We start from the raw sequence: 17269 nt of genomic DNA on the forward strand, positions 1-17269 counted from the left end.
TAATAATAACGAGTCCCAATAAAGGCTATAAATTAAATAATGCTTCACGCTCTCAAACTTCCTCCAAAGTTTGGATGCTCATGGACTACCATAAATAAAAGTGTTCCAATTCAAATTCTTATATTAAACATCTTAAATCGAGCATGAGTTTTTAAATAGGGATATTATTATTCATATATCTTATAGATATTTTATTATTAAAAATATTATAATATTTTAAAAGTGTATCAATCATTCATCTTAAATTAACAAAAATTATCTGACGACCACTAAACTATTAGTTACCGTTTGAAAGTTAACGAAATTAAAACGAATTAACGATTTTACCTTTAAAAAATATCACTTGTATACCCTTAAATTATCACTTGTATCATATAAAAAGATCAAATTACCCCTCTAGCATTATCCTATTTAAAAGATAAGTAACAATTTGGTGAACGGTAGATACATTTTATCAACTTAGGATAGACGATTGATACACCCTTAAAATATTATAATATTTTTGATAACAGAATATCTATAGGATATACGGATGATAATTTTCCTTCTAGATATAATGCTTTATTCTCCAACTTAATTATTATTAAAGAAGTTCATTTAATCTAAGAACTTAAGTTGATAGAAAAGTACCTCTAAGATAAGTCTTTTAATAGAATCCAACTTTAAACAAAAACTCGTAGATTAGCAGAGTTTTTTTTAGAGTCCACGGTAAGTGAAAACAGATTATAACCCCCAAGCATCCATTACAGGTGGTATTTTAAAAAAAATTTAAAAAAAATGAAAAAGAAAATCCAAAGGGCTAATGGTAAGGAAGGGAAGCCATTTAGCTATAATTTGCATGACACGTCGTGAGAACTCATACAAGATAGAAGATTCTTCCGGCACAAATTAAAATGAGACGAGGCATCCACGCGAATCACACAGCTTGAACAGGTTATTTCTGGGCAGCTTCCCAGCCCCCCAAAGGCTTGTTGATTGTTTGTGGCTCTTCTGTTTTATTAACGACAGAGACAACTCAACAACGCCATCTTCCTCTTCCTGGCGCCAAACCCCCCCTCTATTGAAGTATTATCCTATCTATCATCAGATCCCGAGGGAGGCATTCCTAATTTACCATTCTATCCCCCGTTTATTCATTCATTATCATTTACCAAATAATAGTAATATAATAATAATAATATTATTATTATTATTATTATTATATTACTATTATTCATGGTAGTAGTAATGATAATGATAATAAGTCTCCCCTTTCACGCGCCTTCCAAGGCAAGCCGAAGCAACCTCTAATTCCAAATACAGAAACAAATTCGCTTATTCTTTCTTCTTCTGAGATTTTCATTTTGACTTCGTTTAGAAGTTAGTTAGAGAGAGGCACAGGGACGGAGACCGAGACCCGTGTTTGTTTATTTTTGTTTTCTGTTTCTGTTAGTTTTTTTGTCCGTTTGATCTCTCTCCACTTGGCGGCCTCCAATCGCGGCCGTTGATTCGCCCACGGTGGACACCTTTTTGTTATGAAGTTTGGCGGTGAATTGTTCTCACCCGTTTCGTTTCTCTTCTTCTTCTTCTTCTTCTTCTTCTTCTTCTTCTTCTTCTCTCCGCCAATGGAACTCGCTTGATCAAATTCAAGGTACCGTATCTCCTTCTCTCTGCCTCTACATTACTCGTGCGTATTAAGTTAATATGCGTGCACCGATACGTGTCATTTATAAAGAATGCATGTATTTGTTTTAATAATTTGCATTTAATGTAACAAAATATCGATTATAAAAGTTTTTTTTTTTTTTTGTGTTTTCTCTGTGGCAGTGGTTTCTGTTTCCAATGGGGAATGACAATGATGACAAATGTGTTTTCCCTTTAACAAGTCTGCAAATTGGGTATGGTTTTATTTATTCTTTATATTTATTGAATTCGATCATTGAACAATGATTTTATTGAGTTAAATTTGGTGGAAATGCCGTATTGATTTCACTGTTAATTGTTTACTAAAATTTGAACTGTTTCATTAGCAAGAGAATAGCTCGCAGGGGCCCCCGTGCAGTAATATTCTATGTGGATTTTGAAACTGGGAATTGTAGTCGATTTACTTATTAACTAATTTGAGTGGAAAGTGAACTAAGTTGATTATTTTGGTTTCTTCTTGTTTCATTGAAATTTTTTGAGCAAATTGAAATTTTCCGGGAAATCACCAAGCTTAAGGTTGTATATATTTTTGGGAGTTGGGGATTTATGGTCGTGTTAAAGCTTGTGTTTGGCTATATGGCTTGATTTGGCTGTTAATAATGGAGGATTGATAATCATTGTTGTCTTCTTTTGGCTTGCCTGAAAAATTTATGCATTTTCTGCTATTTATCCCTGCAGAGACTTGCAATCATATCTTTCAGATCTTAGTCTCTTCTTGGCCCTGGAAAGTAACAAATTCTACATTTTGGTGGACAATCGGCCATGGCTGAGGGACATAGGTGCACGGCCAACGCACTTGTGGCAATTGATGGTTACCAAGGTTGTTAAATAGGCCTATGTTTATCAATATTGTTTTTTTTTTTTTACATGACAATGATCACAATGTTAAATTGCATTTTTTTTTCTTTAAATTCTCAGTCCAGATTATCTCCTTTTGCAAATACTAAAGCACGGAGGGAGAGAAAAGAGGGAAAGGACAGTTGCTCCAAACCTGCTGCTATTAAATCCAAAAAGTTGGAGAGATGGTTCTCATTGATTGATGCCGCTACACTCTCTCGAAAGAGGGTTTTATTACCTGTAAAGACACTGCGCAGCCATTTGCTTTTAAGCAGTGAGTTGCATAGAACCTTGTATGGTTTTATTGTATTTGAAGTTGCGTGGACCAATGTACGAGGCATAAACTACTTGAATGAACTTCAGGTAGTGTCCCTTGTTTGTGCTCCAGATCTTGTTCTCTGAATCGAGGATGTCTTTGTTTACTGATTTTCATGGCACTTGCAGACTGATACATCCCTGGCTATAGAGGCTAAATTTATGCAAAGATGGGAATTTGATAGCATAGCCCAAGCTGCAAGCTGTATATCCTCATGGTTCTCAGGGACACTGTCCGAGCAGTTTCAATTGAAGGAGTATTTAGATTCTGCCGCAGGTATATTCTTGGCCTCGCCTAATGTTTTTATGATAACCTAGGTTCTTGAAACGTAGAAAAGATGAGTACATTAAACTAGTTACCTAATCGGTGTTGTGTCTTTGGATACCTGATATGTTATGTTGCCTGTCAGTAGGTCACACATCACAGTTTGATTGCCCATAGATATGCTAAGGATCACAGATCACTTGAAGGAGACTTATATAAGCCGGAAAGAAGCTAATACTGATGATATTTCATTTGAACTTTACAGGAGAGATCTTCTATGATGCCGAAGAAGATTTTTCAAGGACTAAACCTGTTGAGGATGATGGATGTCTTTGCCCTGATAATCAGTGCGGTAAAGATACTTCTCTTAACTTCACCGATAGCCAGTTTGGTCGCACAGCGCCAACAGAAGATAGAACAAGTGAGCCCCATACGCCTCCTCCAACTGGGCCTTATAAGAGAAGAAAAGTAACAAGGTGCATGAGTTCCGGTGTTGAAGTTGATGTGTATACTGAGGCAACACCAAGTGATATTCAAGATTCATCTTACAGCTCTGACTCTCATGCCAGTGAATGCAAAACTGCAGTTGAAGCTAGCCAGTATTGTGATGTTTTGATTTTGTTTAGGTTCAATGATCGCGACCTTCCATTTAAGTTGAGGCAAGTTATAATGTTTGATCTGCGTTTACTTACTCTGTTAGAAGCTGGGTTACCATCTTGGGTTATCTTCCTCCAGTCATATCCAGGATTTTGTCATCTCTATCGGCCATGGATGTGCCCGCTAGCTCGAGCTTTATATGTGATGATCTCAGTGGTCACTGTTCTAATAGGATTTTATGATTTATACAAAAATGTTCCTGTTCTCAAAGCAACTGTATCTCGTTTATTTGGGCCTCTTTTTGATTGGATAGAAACTTGGGAGATGGTATCGAGAATCAAGTACTTGGGAACCATGCTATTTCTTCATAACTTTCAAAAGGCAGTTGAATGGTTTTTAGCAATTGCACGTACCTTCCAGTCATTCTTTTCAGTTGTCACACAACCATTGGCAGCAACTCTAACGGAGTCCTTGAGCTTCCTTCTTCCAATTTGGAACATGTTCATCCAAGTAGCGAGGAGTTTCTGTTCAGTTGTTGGTGTTATAATCGACTCTTCGTCCAGTCTACTGGGTGACCTAATAGAAATTATATTTTTGCCTATATCTTCAATCATCTCAATTCTTTGGAAAATTGGTAAGTACATTGTTCATTTTTGAGCTTTTACTTAATTCAAGTCAACAGAGTCTTTGAAACCTTGTATTATTTTTATATTATTCTTATCGCTTTGTATTTCAGGAACTTCAGTTCTATACCCAATATTTTGGACCCTTTGGGAGATACTATATTCTCCAATTCGCATATTCCTTGCTTTAGGAAGTTTTGGGGCTTTCATTTTTGCCTCCATATCTGAGTTGATGGGAGATATTTGGCAGACTGTTAGTAGCATATTCCAACTTGCTTCAGCTTCTGAGGCTACAGTAACCACATATGAAGTTTCCATGTGGCGTTCACTTTGGAATGACCTATTCTCTCAGGTTTGAAAACATATATAATTACATATGACAAATTGTATGATGCAGTTATGTAAATGGTTCTCATTGTTCGTAACAAATTTTCAGGTTTTTCGTGCCGTCAGGAGCATATTAAATGGTTTTGTTGCCTTCTTCGCAGCCTGCAACAGACACCGCCTTAGGTATTTTAGTTTTACTTTGCTTGATCTTTGAATCTCAAATAGTCATTTCTGTGTCTTGCTTTGCCTTGAAGATGGGTTATTTGTGCATGAACATTCTTGAAGATCTTTTTGGCTTCATCATTTCATCCAGCAGATTATGTTATTTATGAGTTTGGTTATGATATTAGGATGGAATTAATTAATAAAGTTTGCCTTCTCTAAATTGAAGAAAGATTTCTGTCTTATCGAATCCCCGCTTGTCTGTTCAATTTAGAATTTTAGCTTCATATGAAGGCCGTGAGTATTATTCATGATTTTTTCTGGTTCATTGGCTAAATTACTTTCTAAGATAATTAAGACAGGAAGATGCATTCTGGTTATTGTATTAAAACTTCATTTAATTAACTTTTCTGCTTGTTCTTTTCCAGCTTATTAATTCGTTATCACAAGTTTTATGCTCAGTCAGCTTATGAATTATTTTCTGATATGTTGGAATGCAGCATCTATAATCATATACAAGACTTCATTCAAAGATTGCTTGGTCAGACAAAGAGATCACAATACTCAGATTCAAGACATAATAGAGCGACACAAAGAGGTCAAAATTTGGTAAGTCATCAATTATGTGAATGAATATGCGTTTCTGTCATAGCATACTTTGTCAGCGTTATATAAGCTTCCTTGATCTGATTGCATTGCTTATGGTTGTTGCAGTCGGAAGTACGGAGAATCCACATTAAGTGAAGTAAGTTCTTGCCCTATTTTGAGGGTTCACAGAAGTGTAAATATGTCTTTGGATAAGGGGAGTATGTGTCCCAGTAAATAATACCCATTGACAAGGAGAACAAGCAGCTAATCTCAGACCAAAAATGGGCGGGCTCTGTCATCATCCCGAAATGGTTCCAATGCCCACATTCTATGGACTTCGAGAAGTTATTTTCATATCCCAAGCTCAGTTCGTCTCTCCACTTTTGCGAAATACATTTGTTGATTATATTGATGTAAAATAGCATGTACAGGCGTAGAATTTTGATCAATGTTTCTGAATTGTGGATTAAAGTTCAGAGGGGAAGTTAAATACAAAATAGGAACCTAGTTCTTGAGTTTTGACTGCTGCATTCTTTCCCTAACGGAGCTATGATGACAGACCATTTTCAAGGAGTGAAACAAGGGATTATGCTAGCTGTGATTCAAATTATGGCTAAATCATACAGGAAGATAACAGAAAAGATTGTTGTACTTCCTCTTACCAGACAATTATGTTTCAAAGGCAAGAGCAACTTCGGTCAGGGCCTCAGGCTGCTGCCACATTATGGAATCGCCCATCTCAAACATCAGTAAAGGAAGATGCAATCATCACAGATATATTTAAATTCTAGCTTCTATATAAACCGCAACGATCAGGGCTCTTGAAGAAAGAGCTACATACTTAGGTAATCCAAACATAATGGTGTAGATCACAAATACACAATCTTGAGCCTCTGCATAACTTACATCCATCCATAAATAGTTTTACATTAATACTACTAATAAGCTCTCAAACGAGCATTACATAATTAGAACATCAGCATTCCTCCGGTTTGGTGCAGCATGGCATCAATCTCATCACCATCTTCCATTTCCAGCTGATTCAGAAAAAGAATTAGAGAAATATAGGAATGCATCCACAACAAATACTCATGAATGTCCCAAAAACAAAAGTGTGATTGGATGACTGTCCATGCTAAGAATGCAGATATATTCATATATCTGTGTCAACAGACATTGGTAAGAGTGTATTCTTCAGGGAGAGAGGAAGGGGGGGAGTGAAATACCTCATCAGGGGTTTGCTCTCCTCGAAGACGGCGGCCATCAAACAAGAAGGCAATTGAGTTCAGCTCCACAGATTGTCTATCACAGTATGCATTCATAAGCTTCTTTAGTTGGGTGCTTCGTTTGATCCTGAAGAAAACCTCATTCCCATCCTACAATTGCAATTTTATTAGTTCGACTGTAATGACCATTTGCTAAGAGACATGTATGAATTACTGCATAACGCGATAAGGAGAAAGTGTATTGGAATTTATTAAATAGTGAAAAAGCATATTCAATAGTAAAATTTCCAGATCCATACGGTCAATAGAGACTGACAAGGATAAAGTTAAAACTTTTGAATCAGATTGCAAGGTGTGATCAATTCCATCTCATTCCTTGATCTAATTTTACCAGATTCATATTCTATGTTTCAACATGCACTACAAGATCCTTTTTTTCTTTTTTAACAAAAGAAAATTACATCATGCATAATTCCACTCAGGTTTTTCCAAGGTTTTTAAAAAGGAACACACGAAAACAAATAATAGAGAAAGTTAACTCAACAAGACTAGACTGGCGAGTGAAAACAAATAAAAGAAAAAATTTAAATTCAAAAACACTAGACTTGTGCGCCAAAGCAAATAAAGAAAATCTATGTTTGATTGGTTGAAAAGAGACGACTAGAAGCAAGGAATCAATAAGTGTAAAACATGAAAGAAATAATTTCAAGAATAAAACTCATTGAAGCGAAAATAGGTTTATATTTTTACTTACAGTTGACTTGGGAAAAAAAATTAGACATGATACAAACCAATATAGGCATCATGATCAGAAACATCCATAGATACACTTCAACGCAAAAGAAGGCCCCCAAAAAAAACACAAAAGTGTACCTCAACCAGTTTTACCACAGAAACCAAAATCAACAATTAACCAAAACAAACCCTAATTAACCAGATAAACCAAACCCACTTGCAGAAACCGTTATTTCAACAACCCAATAGCGGCTATTCAAAATAACAACGTAACTTACACTAACAAACAAAAAAAAAAAACCTAAAAGATGAATCCCTAAAATTAAATTGTTTTAATCGTGCAGAAAATAAAAACCTGGCCCTTGACTTTGAGATTGATGTGAGCCGATTGATCGTTGGGCTTCTTATCTTCCTCTTGCGGAGTGTTCGTGACGCCTGACATTCTCTCTTCTGCTTCGTCTCTCTCTCTCTCTCTCTCTCTCTCTCTTTCTCTTTCTCTCTATCTCTTGCTCTTTCGATCTCTTCGTTTGTGTTGTGATGATGAGATTAGGGCTTTCCCTTTAAAAAAGCCTTGGGAGCGTAGACTCGAGCAAGTGAACGACAGTTGTAATTAGCTATCGTTTTTGTAAAGAAAAAATAAATTAAACAAATAAAAAAACGAAATTGGGTTTTATCTCCGCGGAGATCACTTTCGAGGAGCTCGGTCAGTGTGTCCTCTTATATGTGGCGAATGATAGAGTGGTTAAAAAAACAGTTTCCTGGATATCTCAACCGCGTGATGGACTGATAAAATCCTATAACTTCACGTTTTTCATTAATTTTAAAAGATTTTAATTTATTTTTTTTAATTTTTTAATAAAAATATGCAGTGGCATGAGAGGGCTTATTATATATGTTAGCCTCACTGCGTACATTGGGCTTCCCTCCATCACCTAATGGGTTGTAGCTTTCAACACCCCAGCAAATGTCGTATAGCAGCCCTTTCGAATTTTATATCTCAAAATACTCTCAGTTTAATTTATGAGATACAAATTATATATTAAACTCGCCCATCTTGCCATAAAATTTTACTCCAACAAGAATGTTTGTTTTAATTTTTTTGATAAAATGCATAAAAATTTTAAAATCTTAAATTATTCCTTCTTTTTAGATAGTTTCTATCTCTATAATACTTTTTAGATAGTTTCTATCTCTATATATAAATTATAAATTATAAAATTATAAGAAAATTAAAAGAATGCTTTAGTTAAGTATTTAATTGAAAATTCATTTAAAATAATAATAAGTTTAATTTATTTTTGATTATTTAGATAATTTCAATTAAAAATAATTTTTATGAGGAATTTTGAGAGGTACCCAAGGCCTTCTCAAATAGCAAATAGTCCAACCAACTTTTGTTTGCCGTCTATACAATAATGAGGCCCCAAGTGGGCTTGATCAAAATGGCCCGTCTCCGTTCTGTATGGCCCTTTTCACCTTTGTATTTGCAAAATCAATATATTAATCCGATTCCGACCTGAGCGAACCATCAACCCCATTAATTGGATGAAAAAGTCGAATGGATTCGAGTCCACTATCGTCATGTGAATTCATTAATGCTTTTTCTTTTTTTTAAATAAACCAAAATTTTTGAAAGCATATACGGGACGATATATTGTAACGAAATTGAACTGGTCCAGGCGCAACAAATTTCAGATTGATCCCCCTCCTACTGTCCTAGTAATAGTTGGAAATGGACTTTGAAGTAACCCTTTCATGTAGCAAACAAAGCAAAAGTTCAGCAAAAAATACAAAACTAGACTTCCCAAAGTGATAACATACTTACTGATTTTGACCTCCCTTTACCCTTAACCACATGCTGCAGCAGCATGTCTTCATTTACGCATGCGCACGGCTCCACATTTCTTGCGTTTCCTCAGAGGCTGCAGAGGCAGCCCTATCTCTTTGCCCCAGATAAAATTTCCCCTCTTTCCAAATTTACTAATCTAACCTGAAACTCTGAACGTTATTTACTTTCTTTACTGTGAAATTTAATGTTAACGTGTAACATTACAAATCGCATCAATTATTGGACCACTCTCTTTTGCCATTCCCGTTAAACACTGCCATTTCCTGTCTCCTCAACCCAACGTTCCAAATCCAGCAGCCTCGAAAGTAATAAACATCTTCACCTAATTACTTGGGCCATTATATTTTGTACACTGCACCACACCACCACCAACATCAATGAACCTTCGCTAGAATCAATCAACGATTTTGGATTCCAGCTCATAAATGACACGTGTAAGGACCAGAGGACAACCCTGCTTCGAAGTTCATGATCACTTGTTGTAATATTTAATTTTACATAAATAGTATTGCCAAGCAGTACTACTAAAATAAAACGGTCGAGTTCGTGGGTCCACGTGAGGGGCGGACCCACGTGGTTCGTACCTATTGAGCCAAACCCAACTGGAAATCGTGGTCCGTGCACACACTCTCCTCTTTTGTTCTTGTCATTTTGTGACACGTGGGTCCCTTCCCACCATCTCCCACTTGGAAAAATAACAGTACAGTAACAGTATGGTCCCTATACTTTTCTTCAATATCAGTTAAAGCATGGTGTATAATTTATTTTCATACTAATCCCTGATAATTCTCAAAGTTCATATCGATATAGCACACAGTCTCTTTCAAGGGGGGAAAAAAGTGACAACCAAATACTGTAATTAATTATTTCAATAATTTAACAACGGATTTTGTAATCGCATAGATGACGAATCCTTTCTCATCTAATATAACGAATTTCCTAAGATTTATCATGTATGCCAAAGCCAAATTCTAATGTATCCTGAGTTATTATTTCGCTAAAATTTAGGGGCGGCATGCTATTATCCCGAACCACAACGTCTCTATCGTCTCTGCTCTTTTTATATCCCAAATCCCTGCTCTCTCTCAAACTCACTCCCTGCTTCTTACTCCACACATTTTTCTCTTGGCTTGCACACAAAACCAGAACACTCACACCCCCAAACCCGCTCTCTCTCTTTCCCTCTCTCCCTTTCATGCTCTGCTTCACCAAGAACCAGAGCATGGATTGTCTATTTGCTTTCTACTTTTTCTTACTTCTCTCCAGTTTCATTTTTGCAGGTAAAAACACTAACTTGCTTTCTCGCTCTGTTCATTTTTTTCCGGGAAAAAACAAAAGGAAAATGATGGAGAACGAGCGCATTGTTCAGCATTTTCCCGGGGAGAAGGGGGAAAAGAAAGAGCAACGTACGTACCCTTTTCTTCATTTTTATTTCTCATATGCTTTTGTTCTACACTTTTGCAGACGCGGGATCAATAGGAGTGAACTACGGCCGCATAGCCAACAACTTACCATCAGCATCCAAAGTCGTGCAGCTCCTCAAATCTCAAGGCATTGAACGCGTCAAAGTATTCGACACCGACGCGGCAGTCCTTAAAGCCCTATCCGGATCCGGAATCAAAGTCACCGTCGACTTACCCAACGAGCTTCTATTCTCCGCAGCCAAACGCCCCTCCTTTGCCTTCTCATGGGTCCAAAAAAACGTCGCCGCTTACCACCCCCATACTCAAATCGAAGCCATTGGCGTCGGCAATGAAGTGTTCGTCGACCCGCATAACACCACCAAGTTTCTCCTGCCCGCCATGAAAAACGTCCACGAAGCTCTTGTCAAGTACAATCTCCACTCTTCCATTAAAGTCTCGTCACCCATTGCCTTGAGCGCTTTGCAAAATTCTTACCCGTCATCAGCCGGATCTTTCCGACCCGAATTGATCGAACCCGTTTTCAAGCCCATGTTGAATTTCCTCCGCCAAACCGGTTCTTTCCTAATGGTCAATGCATACCCATTTTTCGCCTACGAGTCAAACACTGACGTCATCTCTTTAGACTACGCTTTGTTTAGGGAGAACCCCGGCGTCGTGGATGCGGGTAACGGGTTACGTTATTTCAGCCTCTTCGATGCCCAAATCGACGCCGTTTTCGCTGCCTTGTCTGCCTTGAAGTACGATGACATCAGAATGGTTGTAACGGAGACGGGATGGCCGTCTAAAGGGGATGAGAATGAGAATGGTGCAAGCGTTGAAAACGCTGCTGCGTACAACGGAAATCTCGTCCGCAGAATCTTGACTGGTGGTGGGACCCCTCTGAGACCAAAGGCTGATCTGACCGTTTATCTCTTCGCGCTTTTCAACGAGGACCAAAAACCGGGTCCCACATCGGAGAGAAATTACGGGCTTTTCTACCCCAACGAGGAAAAAGTTTACAACATTCCGTTTACGGTGGAGGGTCTGAAGAATTACCACGACCACAGGTCGCCGGTCAACCGCAGTCCAACGGTGAGGGCGCCGGTCAACGGCGGAGGGGGAGTGTCGAAGAGTACTTCGGGGAACACGTGGTGCGTGGCCAACGCCGAAGTGGGGAAAGAGAAGCTGCAGAGGGGCTTGGATTACGCTTGCGGTGAGGGAGGAGCTGACTGCCGTCCAATCCAACCGGGTGCCACATGTTACAGTCCTAACACTCTTGAGGCCCATGCTTCGTTCGCGTTTAACAGCTACTACCAGAAGCAATCTCGCGCCGGTGGCAGTTGTTATTTCGGCGGGGCGGCCTACGTTGTTACGCAGCCACCGAGTACGTGTTCCGTCTTCTATCAGTCTTAAATCTTTTTATTAAATTTTATTTTATTTGCTTTGTCTCGGCGCACAATAGTTACTTCATTCACTTGCTAACTTGCGGCCCAATGAGTCACAGGAATCGGTAAAAAAGTCAAAAAAAAAAAAAGTTACTGAATGAATTCTTTTGATGACGCGGCATCATTTAAGTCAAAGATAGTTTGCTGTGAATAAATAATAACTCATCTTTGCTAAGATCTGAGCTTGTATTGTTTTGTTGTCTTCTTTTGCAGGATATGGGGTGTGTGAATTTCCCACTGGATACTGATGATAGCTCAAGAGGCAATGCAGATGGGTTTTATTTATAATTGGTGGTTAATGAAGAGGATTAGAGAACTAATTAATTTTATTATGGTAGCTGTTTTTGGGTTTCAATGCTACATATAATTTTGGGGGAATTTCTGATGTATTTTTATGTAGTTCAGTAGTTGGTTGACATCCTCGTTTGTAATTAATTAAATTCTATTTCTATATTATATGTATGCTCCTAATTTACTTTGATCAATTAATGACAATCTTTCTCTTAGCTTTAATGTAAGTAACAACATTGACGGTTCTGATAGAAGACGGATCAGTGAGTTCATGAGAATTACCTGCAAGGAAACAGGTCATTATATAATAAATACGAGGCAAATGTTAAGTTACAATAATTGTAATATATATTTCTTGTGTAAATCACATAAATTATGGGTTTTATAATTTTACGTGGTTCACATGAGAGATATATGATACAATTATTATAATTTAGAGGCTCCTTAAATATGAGGGTCCTGCTATACGACGTCCCACATACAGTAACAGTTTTCGTGACGGGGTCGTTGCTGTGTGTGGCGTACGTAGCGCCAGCCAGCCTAAATATGAAGGCCCCTTTTTGCTTATTTAACTCCAGAAGCTTTAATAAAGCCATTAATTTCAGTTAACTTTTTTCAATAAAACGAGGCAAATTGTTGCTTGAGAGTACTGAACCTGACTAGAGAAATGCCAATTTGCCAAGCTCATGAAAAAGGAAATCAACTGCTGCTCCTGTGAGTGCAAGCATGACGACCTAAGGTGCCGTTGGATTCCACTTTTGTGTGAGTTGAAAAAAGTATGCTCACACGAACTGGTGATTATTATGTATGTTGTGATTGCTCAGTGCAGAGCATGTTCAAGTGGGAGCAAAGCTCATAAGGAAGGATATATAGTGTTGTAAGATATGAAGTCTCTCGTGCCATATGGGACATGTTAGTAAGCATGTAGCTTTATCACCAGACCTTAGACCTTATCTGTAACAAAGCTAGTGGGCGCAGTGAAAAGCAAATTGTAGGCCCTAATTATCGAGGCATAAAAAGTGACCTTGGATCCCCCATTGAATGGGTGCTTTTTGTATGAGCCGTAAAATTAGAATATGCAGCAAGTCATCAAATTTAAGGCTTGGTTTGGTTGTGCTTAAGAATCTTTAGTTAGAAATGTGCCACAACATCATGATTGCTACATGTAGAACAGTCGTGGATGAATCATCATAGCAGTGAAAATTGGGAAATTAAAAAAAAAAAAAAAAGCCCTTTCACTTAGAATAATGAGTGCAAGGGTTCGAGCCTCCATAAAAATATTTATGGGACTTATTTACAATCATTTCTCAATTATCACATAATTAAGTGGAGCCAGTCTATTTCTCACGAAATGTAAGTAGAGTGGATAGTCCTCGAATATTTGAGAGGGTTTGAAGAATTTGGGCAGCACTTCAGAGGAGTACATGCCACGATGAAGATCCCAATTGTAGAATCTGTGTGTAAATATTAATTGTAATACCTACAGTCCTATATAAACAGTATTAAAAAAAAAACAATTGTCTTGGTGAATATAATTTATAAACTGCTGTAGATATTTTCTAGTTTTATTGTGAGAGTTGCTCCCACGTGGCCATGTGCACCAACTGCTGCACTTTGTTATTTATTTCATAGCTTCACTAAATGGAAAAATATTTAACACTCGTGCTGCTCGCATACTTGATCAACTCCCGTCTATTTTACGTAGAAGTTTATATTTCGGGTGAAGTTATTTCACCGACATGATATCAAAAGATAAAATTTGGTGTGCCAACTTTCACATGTTCATTTTGATTTCTTCTGCACCTACAAATATTAAAGGGTAAAAGTTTATTTAATTTTTATATTTTAATATTAATATTTATTCAGTCTCTGTATTTTTTAAAATGTCTTAAAATATTTCTGCCGTTAAAGTATTGATACTCTTATTATTATTTTTATTTTTATTGACTTACTTTTATAATATTATTCTTTTATAATAATTTTTTTATTTGGATAATAATAAAAAGAAAATAATTAAATTACTAATTTAACCTTAAAAAAATTATATTAATTTTTAATTGTTAAAAATTATATGCAAACTAACAAGTGTGTAAATGGTGCTTGCAAAAACATTAATATAAAGTTTTTATTTTTATTTTTTAGATTAAATTAGTAATTTAATTTTTTTTTATTAATATCCAAAAAAATTATTATAAAATGGTAATATTATAAAAGTAAGTCAAGAAAAATAAAAAGTAACGGTAAGAGGATCAATACTTTAACGACATAAATATTTTAAGGTATTTTAAAAAATATAAAAATTAAATAAATATTAATTTTAAAATATAAAGACTAAATAAACTTTCGTTTAAATAACATCATGAATATTTGTAGGATTCGGCAATTTCGCCAGAGGATTGGATGACTACTTTTGAGGGGGAATGAAAAAAGAAAAGAAAAGCACGAAGCGGGTCATGATTGAGGGTATGCAAATGGTACATCACCTGATGTGTCGGGGTCACTGGCTTTCAAAATTTGGATAGAAGAATCAAAGTTGTGTAGCAGCAGAGATTCTCCTTTTCTTTGCCTCCATCGTTTAGCCATTAATTTACAGAGTGAGTGCATTCACATGCTCAATTATTGACTCCACACTACTTTCCGACTTTTATGAATGGCACTGTTGTCCACTTGTGTGATGTCTGTACTACGTTTGAAATCTTGCTCAGTAGATTTTTGGAGTTTTTGAAGTGAAGAATTATCGCGATACATTGAGGTAGATCCCACTTTGCTAACCAGTCAAAAGCTTTTTTCACCAGAACGATCCAATTAGGGATGGTCAAAAAATTTAGATCTGCCCGCATCCATAAAGATTTAAAAGATTTAGATCTGAAAAAAATTGGATACATATATTAAAAAATGCGAATCCAGAGTCTGATTTTTAATATATACATGGATTTAAATATGGATTCAAATGCACTGCCATCCGAAAAGTTGGATACCTGAATCTACAAAATTGTTTATTCAAATTATTTATTTAATTAAATTTTCACTGAAAAATATATAAGTGAAATTGAAAAAAAACCTAACCCTAAAGCTAAAAACTCACCCTAAAACTAAAAACTAGCTCCCACCACTCACCAACAGCTGCAATCGGAAACAACCCCAAATCCCTAACCGTGGAACACCGGCTGCCTCGCCCGAGTTGAAATCATGTAGTCATCGAACTGAATAGGAGTGGCAAAACGAATAAACGAATCGAATCGTAAACGAATTGGGTCAAAATTCTACTGATTCGGATTCGATTCGTTTATTAGACAAAAATTCGGTTCGATTAATTTAATTCGTTTACTAGAATTAATAAACGAATCGAATTGAATCTGGATTCGTTTATTATTCATTTATCCTATTATGAATCCATAACAAATCGAATCAAATCATGATTCATTTACAATTCATTTAGAAAAATATAATTAATAAACAAAATTAAGCAAAATAAAATATAAAAAAGCCGCAAATTTAATATCATACAACAAAATGCAAATAACCCAAACCATATTCTAGAATTAAATATACAGTCATCCAAATACTAAATTACAAATCCTTAATAATACAAATAACCTTCAATTTTTTAAAAAAAAATTAAATAAACTTAAGGACAAAAAAGTAATTTAATTAAACAAATTTTTAACGAATCGACTTGTATTCGATTCGTTTATGACCTGTTTATTAAACGAATTCTAAATGAATAAACGAATCAATATTTTCAAACCCGAATTCGATTAGTTTATTAGCGAATCGAATCAAATTCACCCATTTATTAAACGAATCAATTTTTTCAAATCCAAACCCATTTAATTCGCATTGAATCGAATCGAATAAATAAACTCTAACCCATATTAGCACCCCTAGAACTAAATATGATGTTGATAGGAAGAATGGCTGTAAAATCATGTCTTTCCAAGATATGTCATCAAGAGGGAGGAGGAAAAGATTCCATGATCACAATGAACTGTGTAAAGGTTTGCTTATTTATGATGTGATTAATAATACTAGTAGAAGAATTGAAAAAAAATTGAACATGGCTATGGCTAGCTTTTGCTACAGTAACAGGTTATGAGTTTCTTTTGTTGTTGGTGCTAATTTTTGTGAATAAGATTGTTTCTATTCATAAGGGGGACCTTTTTGCCTAATGTTATTCAAGCTTGAATCAGTGACAATATCAACAATTCCGTGATTTTTGTTTTGATTTTTTTTTAATAAAAGAAAAGACTTGAACTTATGTTATTAATAATTGGAGTTTACATAAAGTGAAAAAGTTGTGTGCAAAATGTAGGATTAGCTTGTAAAAGGTGGGTATTTAAATTTAGGTGGCGGAACTTATATGATGGTATTTAAATTTACAGTGATATTGATGGTTTCCCTTTCTATTTTGGGTTTATTCATCCTCTATATAGGGACAATTGTCAATTTTGGATTTAATATCAATGTCACTTGGGTAATTTTTAGGGACCTCCTATGAGGTTTGGCGTATTAATACTTAGAAAGAATGTATTCACGTAAGTACAAGCACCTCCTATGTTGTTAGTATTTAGTTAGTTTGACTGTTAGTAGACTGTTGAAATTACAAAAATACCCTTCTTGCCAAAATAATAAATCACGAAATAAGGCTTTAAGAATCGATAGGTAATAAAATTAGTACTAGAATCATAAAACCTAAAAAATGACCAATTTACCCATTTATGTGATTTCATTGATATTGTTTATTATTAAAAAAATATGGATAAAATAAATTAAAACTGTCATTATTATCGTTGTAACTAAACGGTAATATTTTGAGTAGTAGCAACAACTATAAAAGGCTTTGGCAAGTCAGCAAATCACTATAGCAGAATTTCATCTTCATCTTCTTCTTAAGGTTTTAAATCATCATCCATTCAACTCTTC

The 17269-nt window shown here is 35.9% G+C and overlaps 3 protein-coding genes across 3 annotated transcripts; 2 read left to right on the plus strand and 1 right to left on the minus strand.

The window, feature by feature from the left end:
- The first annotated feature begins 712 nt into the window (after positions 1-712).
- Positions 713-5921, plus strand: LOC18050516. Its single transcript, XM_006447581.2, has 10 exons — positions 713-1630; positions 1807-1877; positions 2362-2503; positions 2602-2883; positions 2965-3112; positions 3366-4331; positions 4434-4672; positions 4757-4830; positions 5310-5418; positions 5524-5921. Exons 2-10 carry the CDS (start codon positions 1822-1824, stop codon positions 5551-5553), a joined length of 2046 nt encoding a protein of 681 aa, XP_006447644.1. The 5' UTR covers positions 713-1630; positions 1807-1821; the 3' UTR covers positions 5554-5921.
- Positions 5922-6172: 251 nt separating this feature from the next.
- Positions 6173-8103, minus strand: LOC18050518 (small ubiquitin-related modifier 1). Its single transcript, XM_006447579.2, has 3 exons — positions 7714-8103; positions 6624-6773; positions 6173-6434 (listed from the first exon to the last, which is right to left on the minus strand). Exons 1-3 carry the CDS (start codon positions 7798-7800, stop codon positions 6366-6368), a joined length of 306 nt encoding a protein of 101 aa, XP_006447642.1. The 5' UTR covers positions 7801-8103; the 3' UTR covers positions 6173-6365.
- Positions 8104-10279: 2176 nt separating this feature from the next.
- On the plus strand, positions 10280-12568 carry LOC18050517 (glucan endo-1,3-beta-glucosidase 12). The gene is made up of 3 exons (XM_006447582.2): positions 10280-10487; positions 10672-11994; positions 12269-12568. The coding sequence occupies exons 1-3, from the start codon at positions 10403-10405 to the stop codon at positions 12301-12303; spliced, it is 1443 nt and encodes a 480-aa protein (XP_006447645.1). The 5' UTR covers positions 10280-10402; the 3' UTR covers positions 12304-12568.
- Positions 12569-17269: the final 4701 nt, after the last annotated feature.

This window comes from Citrus clementina, unplaced genomic scaffold, assembly GCF_000493195.1.
Source record: "Citrus clementina cultivar Clemenules unplaced genomic scaffold, Citrus_clementina_v1.0 scaffold_2, whole genome shotgun sequence".
Lineage (NCBI taxonomy): Eukaryota > Viridiplantae > Streptophyta > Magnoliopsida > Sapindales > Rutaceae > Citrus > Citrus x clementina.